This window comes from Phoenix dactylifera, chromosome 2 (genome assembly GCF_009389715.1).
Source record: "Phoenix dactylifera cultivar Barhee BC4 chromosome 2, palm_55x_up_171113_PBpolish2nd_filt_p, whole genome shotgun sequence".
NCBI lineage: Eukaryota > Viridiplantae > Streptophyta > Magnoliopsida > Arecales > Arecaceae > Phoenix > Phoenix dactylifera.
The window spans coordinates 10,309,118-10,326,550 of record NC_052393.1 but is presented as its reverse complement, the minus strand read 5'-3'; the positions used below and the strand labels follow the sequence as shown (position 1 = coordinate 10,326,550).

Sequence of the window (17,433 nt, the reverse complement as noted above, 5' to 3'; positions counted from 1 at the left end):
TATCTATTACTACCTTGTTGTCATGTTACGGTCAACATATAATAAAGAGTGGCATCATGGGTTCCACGGGTGCAGTTTGATTGGTTTGGTCACGTCAAGCGCAACCAAATCCTATCCAAACTCCTTCAAAGTAAGGATTTGAACTCAAATCTTCACTTTTGGGAAATCCAAGTTTGGGCTGTCGGAGTATCAACATGAAGATCTAATTTTGAAAAATAATTTTTACCTATGCTAGGAATGCACACGTGACAGTAATTGAGAAAGGGTAAGAAGTAGAAAGCAGATCCTGCACTTGCATGGGAGATGTTTGAATAGAGGAGTCCATCAGCCATACTCTTCTCGGATGTCCTCGGGTAGCATAGATTTGGAGGAGGGCTTCATTTCCACTGCTACGGTCCGTGGGGTTGGTACAGGGCTTTTTGCACCTTATGAGGAAGTTCCTGCAGAGATCGAGTACTTCTGAGTGGGGCATCATTTGTGCTTATCTGGTCTATTATATTTGGTTGGACAAAAACACTTGGATCTTTGAGAGCATGAGGGCACCCACTGAGATGGTGGTGGATGGAGCTCTCCGTCATTATGTTGAGATCACCATGATCACTGCGTTGACCTCGTCTAGGATTAGGGGCGGCAAAATATGATCCGACCCGCCAACCCGACCCGTATTTGATCCGCCATAAACAGATTTGGATTTGACCTAAACATGTTCGGATCGTAAACAGATTGATACGTTTAATCTGTTTATTAATTGGACCGGGTACATATTTTAAATGTTCGATCTGTTTAACCCATTTAATATATTGGTTCGATTGGGGAACAACAAATCTAAAATAAAGGGAGAGTAGGGCAAGCACGAGCTGCTTGCTGTCGAGCTTGGGCATGGCGGTGAGCGTCTCACGGGCGCACCGAAATGCCCGCTTCTGGAGCTCTGGCGGCATGTCTGCTACCCTCACATGCACGTTATGCTGCTGCTCCTGTGGATCATCCTCCCTGCCATCGACTACCTCATCTCCCTCCTTCTTCTTCTCCTGCCGCTGATAGTCATGGTGGTGATGCTTCTCCTTATCAGGCTTCGCCAGCTCCTGGTGGTAGTGCTTCTCCGGCTTGCCGTCGGGCTTGAGCTTGGTGCGTTGGATGAGGGAGCTGAGGTAGTGGCTCCGTCGCTCGAGCTCCTCCAAGGCACCCTCCATCATCTTCTTCTCCTCTCTCATCGCCGCCACTGCTGGCGGCGACGGAGCATCTGTCGGAGATGTAGGGCGACGACGATGCGGATCGAACGATTAATGCCGGAGGTGGGTGGGTGGCTCCGCTTTCGTCTTTCTTTTTCTCTCGCATTGGCGTGGGACAAGTTCTTCGATGGTGTTTGGTGTATTTCTTTGTGCCTGTCTCTGCCCCCCTCTCTCTCTCTCTCTCTCTCGCCATTGTCTTCGCGTTCAAGAAGGTGTTCAACTTTGGACTCACTAAGAGGAGGAAGATGAAGACATGGGAACAGGTTAAACAGGTTGGGTCGGGTTGAGCAAACAGGTTAAACAGGTTGGATCAGGATGGGTTGGGCTAAACAGGTTAAATAGGTCGGATCAGGTTGGGCAAACAGGTTACCTATTTATTAAACAGGTTAAACGGGTCGAGTCGGATTACCTATTTATTAAACATGATAGGTTCAGGTTGTAATTTCTGATATGTTTAATAAACAGGTCGGGTTCAGGTTTATGATTTTCTGACTCGACCTGCATCTGATCCGACCTATTTATGTCTGATTTGATCCGATTGCCATCCCTATCTGGGATGGCTATGGACATCTGGAATCCCCACCTCGCTGCAGCAGCACCTAGGTTCATCCTTGTCTCGTAGGAGCCCTTACCCTCCGGCCATTTAAAGTGAACTTCGATGAAAGTGTGTCCATAGGTGGAGACAAAGGAGGTATCGGCTTTGTGATCATGTGTCATGACTTCATGTTGATTGTAGTTGGGGGGTAATGCATCATTGACATAACAGCCATAGGAGCGGAGCTCAGGGCAGCTTGAGAGAACATTACCTATGTAAGACGAGTATTAGGGGTTGAGTGCATCTTCCTGAAAGGGGATTTAGCCACGATTATCAAATAGATTTGGAACGAGAACCGGCAAGGAGGTGACCACTTGCTGCTTAGTGATATTAGCAGGATGGTGGGGGGGGGGGGGGGGGGGGGGGGGGTTGCGGCTTCTTTCATGCTATGCATGTGTTTAGGGATGCGAACAGGGTTGCGAACTGAGTTGCCTCCTTTGCTACTCAATACTCAGGAGAAGTCCTATAGACATGTTATATTGCTGCCCCTCTATCATTGCGCAACACTCTCTCTCTAGACTCTTCTGGTTTTACTCACATTAGAGCTGTGTGAGCAGCCATTGTATCAAAAAAAAAAAAAAAAAAAGAGTTTGTTGAAGGTAGAAATGCATAGCTAGAGATAGATTCTTTCACCATTTAATGGATCAATTGCTTGGACTGCAACACTGACCATCCTTTCTTAAAAGACATTACTTAATGGAGGGTGCTTATACTTCGGAGCCGCCCATGGTTTTGCGAGAGGGTTAATGCAGTGGCTGACTGACTCACTAACTAGGGACTCCTAAAAGAAGGGTTAAATGGGTTGATAATTATCCTACTGCGCTGACTTTGTCAAGTATTTTCTACTTGGAGTTCCATGTTTTTCTCCCTTTTTTTTTCACCAAAAAAGAATATCTTGATGTCATCGCTTATTATTATGCTACTCACAACATTAAATTCTTGAAGTTTATTTGTCATGTATCATTTAACAGAAGAAATTAATGCCCCAGTGATCTTTCCATCATTACTTGAATCTACCTCAAATCAATTTATGATACAGGATCATCCACACGTGGTGAATCTTAAAAATTATCTATATTGGTTGTTTCATGAACGTTTAGTACTTTGTTACATTGGTCATCAATCTGAAACTAAAAACTATTTGTCTCTAATTGCTCCATAAAACTATTTGCACACTTCCCAATCTTCCCAATTATCATGAAAATAAATAGTAAAAAATCACTCAGGGCTACCGTCGTTAAGGTGTCAAGACCTTTGGCTAACCAATAGGTGGGTTAGTTGGCAATGTAATTATCTTTAAATTAAAGTAAACAAACATTTAATCAAACAAATGAAGAAAAGATTAATATCAGTTCCATGACATCTTAAATTCCAAAATCCTTTCTTTCGAGCACTCCATGAATTCCAAATCTTGTCAAGTTAATATATATGGACGAACTAAAAAACATTAAGTAGCCAATCTCTAATCTGCCCAATGATCTTAAAAAGATAAAAAATTTAAATAAACTTCTTGTTAGAATTATCCAAAAAAACTTACGAGCTTAGCATGCAAAGCAAACTAATTGACCAGAGATTGAGGTTAGCTTCTGAGATTGCATGTAGGTTTGTTAACGAGTCGAGCCGAGCCCAAGCTCGACCCTGAGCCTGGAGGCTCGCGCTCGGCTCGTTTCACAAAAGCTCGGGTTTGGACTCGGTACCGAGCTTTGTATTGGACTCGAGCTCGAGTTTGCTTGGCAAAACAAAGGTTCGGATCTGCTGACCTGCCGAGTTTATTGTTTCAATTTTTTTCAAATAAATTTATTTATTTTTATTAATTTATTATTATTATTTTTTAATTTAATTGATGCTTGTTTTGATCGATATGTTTGATCTGCGTAATAGAGGGTATGTTGTTCGAAGGTTTTCTAAGTGGCAGATGGAAAGTGGCGACATAAATAAGCAAAAAGTAGGGAAGCGAGTGGGGCCAGTGGGCTCCAGTTCGGCACAGCGTAGATACTAGATAGCATATCGGGCGGGTCCATCGGTGAATCTACCCTCCGGTGGTCCAGATTGCGGGTTCCGTTGAGCATCGACGGATCCCGATGGAAGCCGATGGGCATTTCGTCATTCCAGCTGGAGCTATAAAGGCCTAACTTCCACTACCCGAGCAGAGATCTCGACTGTTCGTCCAACGGAGACAAAACAAGAATTATAATTAAAACATAAAAGGAAAGAGAACGAGGAAACGTTCCTCTCGCTCGCTCGCTCGCTCGCTCTCTGACGATCTCCGACCGAAACAGGCGGAGAACCTTCGAGCTCTCTGCTGTTGGGCGCGATCTGGGATCATGAGCGGCATGGGGCTTCTCAAAATCCGACCCTCGGATCTCAGATTCCCTTGTAAGTTTACGCCTTAACCGATTCTTGATCCTTTTCTCTTCTTTTCCTCCTCTCTCTCTCGAGTTCAGAACGACTTCTTGATCACTGGCAATCAATGCTTCGAGCTTCGATCAATCTTCCTCCCAAAGAACCCATCTGTTGATCTTGTCGTAGTTGTGATTTTAGGACGGGGATTTTTTTTCCCTTAAATTGGCAATGGATCCTTATCTGGGCGTTGATTTTTTTTTTTTTTTTTAGTGTTTGAAATATTTTTGCTGTCATTGGGTTGCTTTTCTGATGATATGATCACCACCGTGTTTGTTTCGAAAAGTTGAACTCAAGAAGCAGATCACTTGCTGCGTGCAACTGACCAACAAGACCGATCGGTATGTTGCCTTCAAGGTAATTCTCTTTATTTTCCTTTGTTAACTTATTCTTCTCTTTAAATATTTTCTTCCTTTGTTGGTGTATTAATAGTAAAGATCTTTGGAATGCGTCATGCTTCCTTTCATTCTTTAGGTCAAAACAACCAATCCGAAGAAGTATTGCGTGCGCCCCAAGACGGGAATCGTTTTGCCCCGCACGACATGCAGTGTTACAGGTGAAAATCTTGCTACTTATAGTCCGCAGCATGTTTTCAATTGGATTCTTTGTTTTCAGCAATCATAGATCACAAATGTATTGCTTCAATTGGAGCCTAATTTCGCTTCTTGCTACGTCGTTGGTCTGTCAGTCATGATGCAAGCTCAGAATGAAGCACCGCCTGACAACCAATGCAAGGACAAGTTCCTTATTCAGAGTGTTGTGGCAGCAGATGGAGCGACGACCAAGGACATAACCCCTGAAATGGTGGCTAGACTCTACGAGTTCACGATTTTTGTCCAACTTTGGCTTTCTATAGTTTGGGATTATTGAGACTTTATTGAATTTGTTGAATTGTTAGTTCAATAAGGCACCTGATAAGGTAGTTGACGAGTTTAAGCTGCGGGTTGTTTATATTCCTGCTAATCCTCCCTCACCAGTTCCTGAGGAACCAGAAGAGGGATGGTCGCCAAGGTCATTAGATAATGGAACCCAAACTCCATCCTTGTTTGACAATGTAAGTCATTGCCATGCTGTTTTGTTCTTTATTTTCCAACCAATCACTTTTTCTTGCATTTTAATTTTTTTAGTTATATTTAATGTATCTGTACACTCTTCGTGTTTGGGATTTGTACTGAATGCTGATGAAAATGATTCCAGGTATCAAAATCTCATGAAGAACCATCAAAGGGAAAACTTCCAGAGGTGTTTTTTTATTCTCATTTGGTTCAGTTGATTTTGTTTAGAGATTTTTTAAGTTTCATTGGTTGTAGGAAACATATTTTCATTTTCTTGTTTGCTTTACATTGAGTAGCAGCTGCAATTTGGTGAAACTAGGATTGCTATTATGTTGATTCCGATGTTTTGGTGTAAACATTTTGAAAACCTTTAAAATTATCTTGCATAATTCCTCAAGGGAACAAATTAAGTTGTCCACAATTGATGCACCATCCTGGAATTTTAGGTTCACAGACTTGTGAAAGCTTTCTTCCCAATTGTTTTCCTGTCACATAATCTTTCTAGCTATTTCTGCAAAGAATATGTTGAACTCTCGACTGACACATGTTGGAATACACTGTCATATAACTATTGTCAAATACTTCCCAGAGTTTCCTATCGATATTCTTCCACCTTGCATCATGCATCTCTTTCGGTTTGAGTCATCTCCCTCAATAGGGGTATGTATATCTTTGCTTACAACATATCTTCCACATGGGCGCAAGGTCTTTGCTTACGAGATATCTTACAACATATAGGTTTCCAATCATGGGGCCATACAAACCCTACAACTGGCTAAGGGCTTTCAATTTCTTTTCTGGATCACCTCTCTCTCTTACTTTGAATAGGCAACACGAGAGAGGGTGATGGAGGCTTAGCACAAAGAGAGAAGGGGTGGGGCTGCATGAGGATGGCTGCTTGCCTATCTCTTTATTTTTTTTTCATTTTAAAAATTATATTGCAGACTTTCTCTTTTCATTGCTCTTTTATTTCAAGTTTTCACTTTCAAATGTCAAATTTGCCACGAATGAGGTTATTTAAATTAAATTAAGGGACAAAGAGTACACTTCTATTTTATGCGCCACTTTTCAATGTTATTATTTGTCTCCTTCTACCCTTTTCGTTGAGTACATGTCATGCTCTCTATTTGATAATCAATTACAAAATCCCACTTTTGAGGTCCCATTCATGCCGATCCAAGGAACCACAAAATTTCTAGGAAAGCTCGTGTCAGAAAACCATTGATGTAGAGCTTTAAATGTTTGCATCTAGAGAGCAATTTACTAGAATTCCATTCCAACTATTTTTTATGTTTGACTTAGATTGGCCTTTTTTGCAACCTTGATATTCCTCTTCCCTGTTCATGCTTTTTTGTCTTCTAATTTCATTGTTAGAGTTTTTTTAATTGAAGTGTTGATTGGGCAAGTGATCTGATCATAACAAGAACTTGATTGGTTAGCTGAGTTTCTGTATTCTGTCCGCTGTCAAGCTAAGAAGATCTACTGTTACATGCTGTTCTAACTTTTTATGTGTAGTACTTGAAAGGTTGGAGTGATGATATTTATCTGTTTCAATGTTTTTTTTTCTATTAATCGTAGGCATTAACTATGATTTCCAAGTTAGCTGAGGAGAAAGGTCATGCTATTCAGCAAAATCAGAAAATTCGACAAGAGCTGGTATGTTTACACTCTTTCTTTGGATGGAACCTTCATTTCCTTATATTAGAGAATCTACATATTTAAGATGTATTAGTCTGAAAGGTTAGTCAGATATAAATTGTAGCCTTTATGCTGATTTCAAGATCTTCTGTTTTCATTTCTGTTTTACTTTTCTTATGCACAATAGATCAGCATCTTGAGACCTTTATTCCCATTATAGTCCACAATTATGGTTTATGGCCTAGTGCCATGACTAGTACGTTATTGCTCTTCTTAGTCTTTTCTTACATTGTAACTTTCCAGCATGAGAACACATAATAAATTATCTTTCTATAGCACAATTATGATTCTGTAATGGTAATAGTTCTGTTCTTTGATCCGTCACAAAGGTTCAATAGGAAAAGAGAAAGGAATAAGTAAATGGAGGCAACACAAACGATCAGCTTCCATAAGAATTAAGAAAATGATCACCAAGAACATTGGTGCAATTACTAGCATCACTTTTGTGATCATCCCTTAAATAAAGATTCAACAAGTTCACTATCCTTACAATGGATATGCAGCTTAGTGATGTAATTACCAAATAGATTTCTTGTGTAACTTATACCCAATTTTTCTACATGATGTTGCCATTTCAAACAAGACACTAAATCAACTCCTTAAAGGAAATAGTAAAGAGACAGTTCACTCTTTTCTGTCTGGTGGGTGCCTAAAAACAAATTTACATGATTTTCTCTGTTGTTTCTTATCTTTTACGGTATCAAAGCATGAAATCACTATTTCCATTCCTTCTTGACATATTGGGAGGTTCAACATTGAGAGTTTTCTTGTTAACCAATTGTCACTGTTGGACTGAGTCATCTTCGACTTCTCCTTTCACAATAGTAGAACCCAGTGATATTAGGTCAATTTTGTAGACGGCGGTCTAGATGGCTGTGTAGGATTATGTGGCCCCTTGCATGCCATCTTAGAGCCTAGGCAACCTCAATGGCAGTCAAGCCACACGACAATTCCCAGAGCACCCATGTAGGTCTGATCAGCTTGTGTGCAAGTTAGGCAGCAAGCAGGTTGGATAGCTTTGGTCCATTTGAGTGGGTAGGGCAAGAGTTGAAAGCTACTTCACCCTTAATCCTTTTTCATCTAACCTTAATGAAGGACAAAGAGGGGAACCTATGAAAGAATGTAGGAGAATCTCGTTGACTGGAAATAAACGATAGAAAAAAGTCATGAATGGTGAATGCTGGTAGCACAGTGGTCATTGAGAAGATCAAGGTTTTCTTTTTCACCTGTTGTGTTTTCCTCTGCATTCTTCTATCTTTTTCCATTCTGCTTTGCCGCCTCTACCTTTCCACATTTTCTTCCACAACCCTTCTACCCCTCCATCTCATCTTCTCATTCTAGTTTTCTAATTTTTTTAGTATGTCTTGTTTTATTTATAAATACTGTTTAGTTAATAGCTGCATGGGCACTGGCTCAGATGGTAGCATACTGCTTTGCCATGATGCCTTACCGGGTTGCTGCAAAGCTACAGGTGCTTTAACTCAGTCAGTCTGGAGAAGGCAAAAAAAAGAAAAAGCTCTCTGAATTCAACTGAACCATGGCCCTAGTTCAAATTTTGAGAATGAGTATACCCATCAATTTATCACTAGATTCTAGCTTTGTGGCAAGATGCTCCCAAGGTTGATATTGGTTCCTGGTATTTTCAGAATGGAACCAACACAACTGAAAAATGGCACCTAGTATGAACAGAAACATGGTGCCAAATTTTGCATGGAACTCCAAAGTTGAGAAAAACAAGTTACATTTTCAAACTGAACCTGATCGAAGCTAGGGTAAGTGTTGGAGTTTCAGCTGGACCTAACTTATGGGACAAAATTTGATGTATCTTTTAGTGTTATTGTTGTTAAAACCTCACTATTCCAAATTTGAGAAAAACAAGTTACATTTTCCAACCGAACCTGATCGAAGCGAGGGTAAGTGTTGGAGTTTCAGCTGAAACTAACTTATGGGACCAAATTTGATGTATCTTTTAGTGTCATTGTTGTTAAAACCTCACGATCCATGATCCAGATCAAAATCTCCCTAAACAATCCGGATCTCATCATTGGATCGGGATCACTTAGTATCATAAGATTTAGATTTATATTTAGCAGCATACAATCCGTTGGATCATAATTACCAAATTGATCGTGATATTTACATATTAAGTCGTGCAGAAGTCTGTTTTATATAATTCATTAATTAGATGTCTTTTGGAATTACTTTTTCATCTCTAATAGGTCCAAGCTTGTAAAATTGGCAATCTTGTTATGGTTTTCAACTTCTAGAAAGTAAAACTAAAAGAAAATTTGGAATTAACAAATTAAGATCAAGTGGCAGTTTCTATATTTTTACAACCATTTGTTGAAATCTGATACTTATTTTCTAAAAGTATTCTACATAAAAGGATAATTGAATTGATTGGTTGTATATAAAAATTTTAATAATCAGACATGATAGCATGTCCTATTAGACATGCTATATCTGGATTTATGATGATGGAAAGAAGACTGCTTATATGTATGGCATTCTATTCTTCATTCATCTACTTTGTGATGGACTCATTCTTCAACATTTAGCATTTTTTATATTTTTAATATTTTTAAATAAGCAAAAATAAAATCTTATGATCCACGATCCAATCTAACCCTCTCTATGATTTATGATTCGATTCTCATCTTAACAACATTGTTTTTCATTTCTATCTTTAAAATTTAGAAGCTTTGCTTGACTTTTGCAAATGTTCAGAACATTTGGGAGTTTGTGATATTAGATACCTGAAATATATGGTGGAATAGTGATATTTTTGATAGATTTGGCTATCCAAGGCAATCATAGACATATTAGAATTGTAATTTTAATAGCTGTTAGATTGAAATGTCTATGAATGCTGAGGCCAAACAGAATCATTTCAAGCTTGCAAATTGCCCGGTTGATACAAGTTATCATAATAACATGGCAGGTGCTTTTCTTTTCTTTGTCTTTTGATGTGAAGTGTTATTTCTAATGCCTAAGTAATGGCAAAATCTAGCAGCCAAAACATACATAAATTAATGTAGTAATCTGATTATGTCAGTTGCATTTCTTTATTAATGAGAAAGAAAATCTCAACACCTGCCCTTTGTGAATGTTAGAATTTTTATTTTCTTTTATGAGTTTCTGGCTTCCTTTTAAAGTTTTACTGAATAGGTCCTTATCATTGATTGAGTTATCTTCATCTTCAAAACTTCACTTTGATGACCTCTTTCATTTCCTGATATCTTGTTTGTATGGAGTCTGAACCTTATCCTAATTCAATTTTTTTATGGAATTGATACTACTTAATTTCCTTTCTAGTTCTCTTTGATTTCTCTCTTGTGGTGGGGTCAATGATTCATGGGTTCACCATGTTTTTATGGGCTTGATAATAGGATCTGTGAAGTTCAACATTTGTGGAACTTTAACCCCTCCCTGCCACAACCCCCCACCCACCCACTAAAAAAAATGATCAATACGCCTCAGCTATGATGGAACTCATTCTTTGTCGTGCCTGTCATTGGCAAGTGCCGTACAGGTTGCTTGTGAACCTCAATCTTGTTTTGTGCAAAGATATTCCTTTCTATTGTCTATGTAATTGCTCCCGTCCTTCAAGCTTTGTTCTTTTGAAAGCACACTCATCAATGTACTGCCAGAATTCATTGGTGAGCAATAGAGCACGTTCAAAGACAGAATTGATGGGTAGTTGCTGCTGATGGAAAGTGTCAAGCTCCTCAAGAACCAAATCGACCAAAGTGTATAAAGCAGTAGCGACTGAGACCTTTGCAAAGAATTTGAATTGGGAGTAGTGACCAGGAAGACCTTGGATAGAAGCCACCTTGGATAGGAGCCAGCTCTTAGAATATAAGTGATGATACTATTCCATTAAAGCACCTCCTCCACTTTGATTCTTCACCTCCTAATCTCTCCCAAACATAAAACATCATTACCTCCTTGAATGGGTGTGGGAACCTGCAAAATTTGCTGAATCAGTTCGCTCGGAAAACACTCAGTAATAATTTGAGAATTCAATTCACCATTATCATTGAGCAAATGACTAACAGTTGGGTAGTTGTCAAGTGGTTCAACATTGTTAGCAAATAGCCATTTGTCACAAAGGAGGGGCAGAGAACCAGGGCTGGGTAACTGTATTAATAGCTGTACATTAACCAATCACCCGTATAAAATGATCTTGAAGATGCCTTCTCATTTCTTCAATAGGCTTCCATAAAAGAGAGCTATTTGAAGGTAGAACATAGGGCTGCCACTCCCCATTAAGTCTGTATTTTTTAACTCTGGCAACCAACCTATTTGGTTTCAGCATGAACCTTCCTGCAACTTTGCTTAAGAGAGCCTTCCACCACACGTGTAAGTCAGGGATTCCTCATTGTCCCACATGTTTTTGGACTGCAAATAGTATTCCAAGAGAGAGTATGTAGTTTCCTTGTACAAGTGTTGGAGATCTCCAACCAGCATCCTGGAGTTCTTGATAAGTATACCAGGATATTGGTCTAGCCCTTCAACTCATGATACCCAACAGAGAAGCCAAGTTGCTAGCCAAATCATGACTAATTTTAGGACTGAACAATTCTGCAGATTTTTCTAAATTCACATTATAGCCCGAATGTTGGCAATAGGTTTTGATAATGTTCTTTAAGTTCTGCAATGATTTATTGGATGATTGACCCCTTGAAAGAAGTAGACAATCATAGGCAAATATTGGATAGTTGACGCCTTGACAGTACCAGCACCACAACCATCTTCCATTGCTTTGTTTGATGCCCTTGACATCATCCAAGAACATAAAACAAATAGGCATGGTGACAGGGGACCGCCTGCCTTAACCCCATTGTTGAATTAAAGAATGCAGTAGGTGTTCCATTGATCAAAATTGAAAAGCTAGGTCCCTTGTTACCCCCATTTATCCGTTTAATCCATTGCTTTGGAAAATAAAAGTGATACATCACTTCTTCCAATTAGTCCCACTTAACTATTATAAGCAGCTGCTTATCATGTTTGATTACCATCAATGGTTTCCGAGCACCAGCCCTGTTAAGCAAGTGAAGGGCCTCCTGTGCTAAAATTACATTATCAGAAATTGATCTCCCGGATGTGAAAGCAGTTAGAATTTCAGCAATCAGTTTATAACTGTATTACATAGACTTATGGGCCAATAATGAGATGGCAAGGTTGGATTGCTGCATTTGAGAATCAAGACTATGAATGTGGCTTTCCAAGCTTGTGGTTTGTTTCTGGTTGTACAAAAGTTCTCGACGCATTGCTGATGTCCTGTTTCACTATGCCCCAATAACCTTTGTAAAAACCTAGGGGAAAACTATCAGGGCCAGGTGCCCTATCAGATGCCATGGTTCAACGAACTGCTTCAATCTCATCTTTTCCAACCTCACGGCACAAGTGGTATTGATCCTCAATCAATAGAACATTCGGCACAAGAGGCACATCTAATGGGATGCAATTAACTTATTGAGCCTGCCTGCTTGTGTAAAAGTTACACAACTTATCCTTAATATCCTGATCTTCATCAATGGTTTCTTCCAAGGTCCGCCGTACCGGTACTGGTCGGCGTACCAATGGCGGCCCGAACCGGTACGACGGTCGTACCGGCCGGTTTTTCAATGAAAAGCTCCCGGTACCGAATCCTACGCTGATCCGGTATCGGTCCCTGCCCAGACCGGTTCATACCGGCCCGTACCGAGGTTTTGTTCCTTTGCCGCCTGAGTCCGGTGGTTTTGTGAAAAAAGTTTGTTAGTTGAAAATCTTGCTGCGTGTTTTTCTCAATTTTTCTTGATGTTTCACATGCAGGATCTATTTTCTTGTAGTGTGTTTTCAATGAACATTACTGGGCTGACCATGTCACGGGGCAAGCTCTTCGGTTAGCTAATGTGGTATCATTTTTTTATCAACATGACATCAATTGGGTCCACAAGAACTAACTGGTAACACATCTTTTTGTGCCCTAGTGATGCCATGCTAATGAGAAAATATGAATGACATCAGTTATCCTATAGAATCTGCCCCATAAAGTGATCCATAGGTATTTTCCTTGTTCAATTTGCAATTTGACTTTTTCTATTTAGCCAGGCTTAACTCAATCAGCTTGCACTCCATCAATGCATGAGCTTCTGGAAGGCATATTTTCAGTATGGTTTTATTAGGATGCAACGAAGGGACCAATAGGCATGTTAGTGTTTCCTATATACCCATGAAGAGCAGATAAGTGTGTTTGGTGGTCTTAATAAATTGCAGAGTTAAATAATTGATGTATTGCCATAAGACTATTTAGTAGTCATAAGTTTTGACATCATATTATTGTTTGGGATTTCGTCTAATGTAGAAGGTTTAAGCACGTAAGTGGACATGGAAATGATGAAGAGTCATGAACCTTACATTTGAAGGAAAGGTAGAATTTTGTGCAATTAAAAACTTTGGAGCTCATCTTGGGCTGAAAGTTTCAAATTTGGTTTAGGAGGGATGCTGGACAAAAAATTGTGAGAGGTATGAGAAAGAGAGCATTTTCTAGGGATTAAACCTTCATGGACAGAATGGACAAGAAAATGGAAGCGCAGTTTGGTTGTATGCACAAGAAGTTAATGAAAACCCATTAATGTACAGGAAGTGTTTGGAGAGAGAGAGTGTGTGTGATATTAGGTATTTCTATCATGATCTAGGAGTAAATATCTCTTTGGGGGAGGATTACTGAATTTGAAGAGGAACCTTAACACATCAGGATGATCCATATAGTTGGAGCCATCATGAAGCCTCCTCCAACAGCCTTTTCACAACAAACAATAAGAGTCTCTACTCATCAAGTTCAGGATCGCATGACAAGGCCTGTCAAGCCTGATCTTCCAGATGAATGAGCAAATATCAATGGCATATTTTTTTTTATTTGAGTTTGTGACACCAGTTTTTGTGTATAGTGAATAACAATGTTCAGCAGACCATGGAGCATATTATTCACATGAAATGATGATTTTGATTCTATAATACTATCTTAATCTTCTGCGGTTGTAGATAGCAGTGATGCCATTGTTTGTTGCAAAATTGGTGGATAAATATAGCAATGATACCTGATAAATATAGCAATGATACTGTCTATTAATTTTTTTGTTTTTTTTGCATATATGCCATCTAAAATATACAAAAATGTACGACTATCCTCGTAAAATTGCTATTTGCATGTATACTCTCATAAAATACTTTTTTGCATATATACTCTTTTCTTTATATATGTATATATACCCATACCATCTAATATTGTTAAAAAATAAACGATTTAAATTTAAAATAATTGAAATAACCATACAAGTAGATGTGCAAAAAAAAAACTTTACAAGGATATACATACAAATAGTAACTTTGGAAGGGTATTCATGCAATTACACATATTTAGGAGGGTATATACTTAAAAAAATTCAATAAAAATGATCAAAATTCGGTAAAGATGATTCAGTTGTTTTTAATAAAAAAAGTGGCAAAAAAAAATTAATATTATCATGTCACATGATCTCATGTTAATATCAACTCTTATAGAATGAATCATGTTGATTTTTCAAAATTCTTGCCACAAAAACAAACAACTCAACATTTATAAATTACTAAAAATATTTTACTAATCTAAGCATTTATAATTAATTTAAATTTGGTATGCTTTAATATTTTAAAAATAATGAAGAATATGTAGATGTCATAGATTCAATAATGATAATTATATAGAAAATAAATGGAGAATAGCATTACCAAAATGATCACTTAATATTCTAACTCGACTGCGTTATGATCTTAAAATAGAAAATTGACAACGTGGCTCAATCCTTTTTTGACTTGTCGATCCAACTGAATCATAAAATTTCCACCCGAGTTTTGATTTTTTTTAATAGATTTTGAATGTATAATCTTCTAAATATTAGAAATTGCATGAATGTCTTCGCAAACTTTTTTTTTGCATATCCACCTATAAGGGTATGTCAGTCATTTTAGTTTTAAGCCATTTATTTTTTTAACGATATTAGACGGTACATGTACACATGCAACAAAGAAGAAAAAGAAGTATATGCATGCAAATAGTAATTTTACGAGGATATTCATGCAATTTTATATATTTTAGAGGTATACGTACAAAAAAAGTTTATTTTTTTAATACTGAATTCCACTTGTGTTCATCTCAATTTTTTTGGTTTTTTCTTTGAATTCCAAATAACAAATAGCCAATTTCTGTCTCAAAGTTTTGGTTGCAGGAGCTGCTTAAGAAGCAAAGAAATTTAGGTCGCAGTGGTTTTTCAGTGGTGTTTGTGGCAATTGTGGCTTTCTTGGGTGTTCTATTCTGGTACACTATCAAGAAGACTTAGAAGGAAAAATGAACTTAGACAAATTACACCGGAAGTATGGTCTATGGTAAGCCTCGCGTCCATCCGCCCCCAGCATGGAGTGTCTCAGAGGGGGAGAAAACAGGGAGGAGGAGGAGAAGAAGAAAGGTTTATTTTTTGGGGCAATTCATAGCATTTGAAGAGGAAATGACCTCTTCATCTTTAGACGACTTTGTGATTAAACTCATTGATTGTATTTCGAATTTAAATCCCTGACATGATTCTAAATTTTAAACAAAGTATTTAGGAACACACATGAACCAGCGGTGGTCACAGTTAGCCTGTTCAGAAGAATTGCCTTGCTATGGAACCTTCAAAGAGGCTTGAATGTTTCATCAATGAGAGGAAAACAAATTAACATAGATTAGAAAAATTAACTATGACACATACAGCGACCAACACCGGAAAGGCAATGATATTATACCATTAGAAAAATGTTAATCATAGAAAACCAAAAAAAAAAATGCTACTCAGGCCTTCTCAAATTAAAATAAACAACAAACAAACGCTGAGAAACACGAAAAGAGTACAACAACAATAAAAGAAAAGAAACAAAGATAAAACGCGAACACAGAAAAGATTGATCATAATGTCTATCAGGTTGGCACAAGGAAAACTCTCTCCTCCACCCTACTGAAGTTAGTGGCCAACCCAATCACCATTGCGGCAACTGCCACTGCTGCGCTCATAAAACCACACGGCAGGCTGCCGAGCCGGTTCCTTTTCCTCTCCTCTCCCATGTCCTGTGAACTCATAACCTGTGTCTTGATTGGCATGGGAGCAAAATATTCTGGTTCGGGCACACAATCATCATCCTCCACCACGTCGTTGAAGCATGAATGTGTGCATGAGCACACCGAAAGATCATCGAGATGGTCTTCCGGCAGGATCCCGGAATCAACCCAATTGTGGAAGGCATCCTCAAGGGCCGCCAGCCTTCCGGCAATGTGAGGAAGATGGGGACCGGTTCCCTGAGCGTTGGACTCCATCTCGGCGGCATGCAGTGTCTTAAGGAAACCAATCCTTGCCATGATTTCATCATAGAATTCACTCTTATCCACCTTGGCTGAATGGGAGAACATTTCGTTTAGAATGGATTCAAGTTCGTCCAGCTTCCTCTGGAGAACTGCGTAGGGTCGTTCCATAGCCGACCTCTTCTTCATGCCCTACTGTTGGTTGGTTTGTTCTTGCGTTCATATGATTGGAAGATATTGTGGTCCTCGGAAGGGATCGGTTACTGGTTCTATGAAGGGGTGGGTCGTGTATTATAACTGCTATCTTGGGTCCGAAAAAGCGCGAAGATTCAAAACCTCGTGTATCGTCGTGGGATAGGTCTACCACCTTAGATGTATCTGTCCTTGTACGTTTCGATTTCTACGTGCTTATTAAGCCTTCGGTCTTTATTGAGATGAGGAAAATAATTTCAATGTCCAATTCTTTCCGAGTCATTTGTGTTTGGTAGTGGAGAAGGAAAGTAGCAGAACCCTCGTTACCGTCTTACATCGTCCTTCATATTTGGTAGGGGAGAGGAAAAATAGAAGAACTATTGTTAGTGTCTTACCTCGTACATGAAGATAACGAAAAAAAAAGAGATAATGATCTAGTTATTTGCTGTTATATCTGTTATTTAACGCTTCCAAAGATCATTTGAAGAAAATAAGAACCTTTTCTTCAAAAAAAAAAAACAAACAAACAAAAAAGTCCCAATGCGCTCTCGTTATTACTATGAGGTTCGGAGAAGTTCATATATGCAGCTTTATCCCTGCATTTTCGTCTTTACAAACCTAAAGAAGTTTGGATATACAAAATTTTATCCTTGCATGTGGAAAGATTAACTACTTCCATATTTCGGATCCATGATACACAAATCACATGGAGCAACCTTACTTACCATTATATCAAGGTCTGGCTTATGCATGTAAACATAAAAATTAAAGGCCAGCTAGAATAAATGGCATTATTATTTCCAGCAACAAGTATATATAAAGTATACAAGATCACGTAGTTACAACCGTAGAGGCATTCTATTCCATACTTACAACCGTAGAGTCATCCTGTTCCGTACTTACAACCGT

The 17,433-nt window shown here is 38.7% G+C and overlaps 1 protein-coding gene across 1 annotated transcript; it reads left to right on the top strand.

Annotated features, from left to right (window-relative positions):
• The first annotated feature begins 3,976 nt into the window (after positions 1-3,976).
• On the top strand, positions 3,977-15,612 carry LOC103705149 (vesicle-associated protein 1-3-like). Its single transcript, XM_008788771.4, has 8 exons — positions 3,977-4,200; positions 4,511-4,581; positions 4,699-4,780; positions 4,913-5,028; positions 5,123-5,278; positions 5,422-5,466; positions 6,858-6,935; positions 15,218-15,612. Exons 1-8 carry the CDS (start codon positions 4,149-4,151, stop codon positions 15,338-15,340), a joined length of 723 nt encoding a protein of 240 aa, XP_008786993.2. The 5' UTR covers positions 3,977-4,148; the 3' UTR covers positions 15,341-15,612.
• Positions 15,613-17,433: the final 1,821 nt, after the last annotated feature.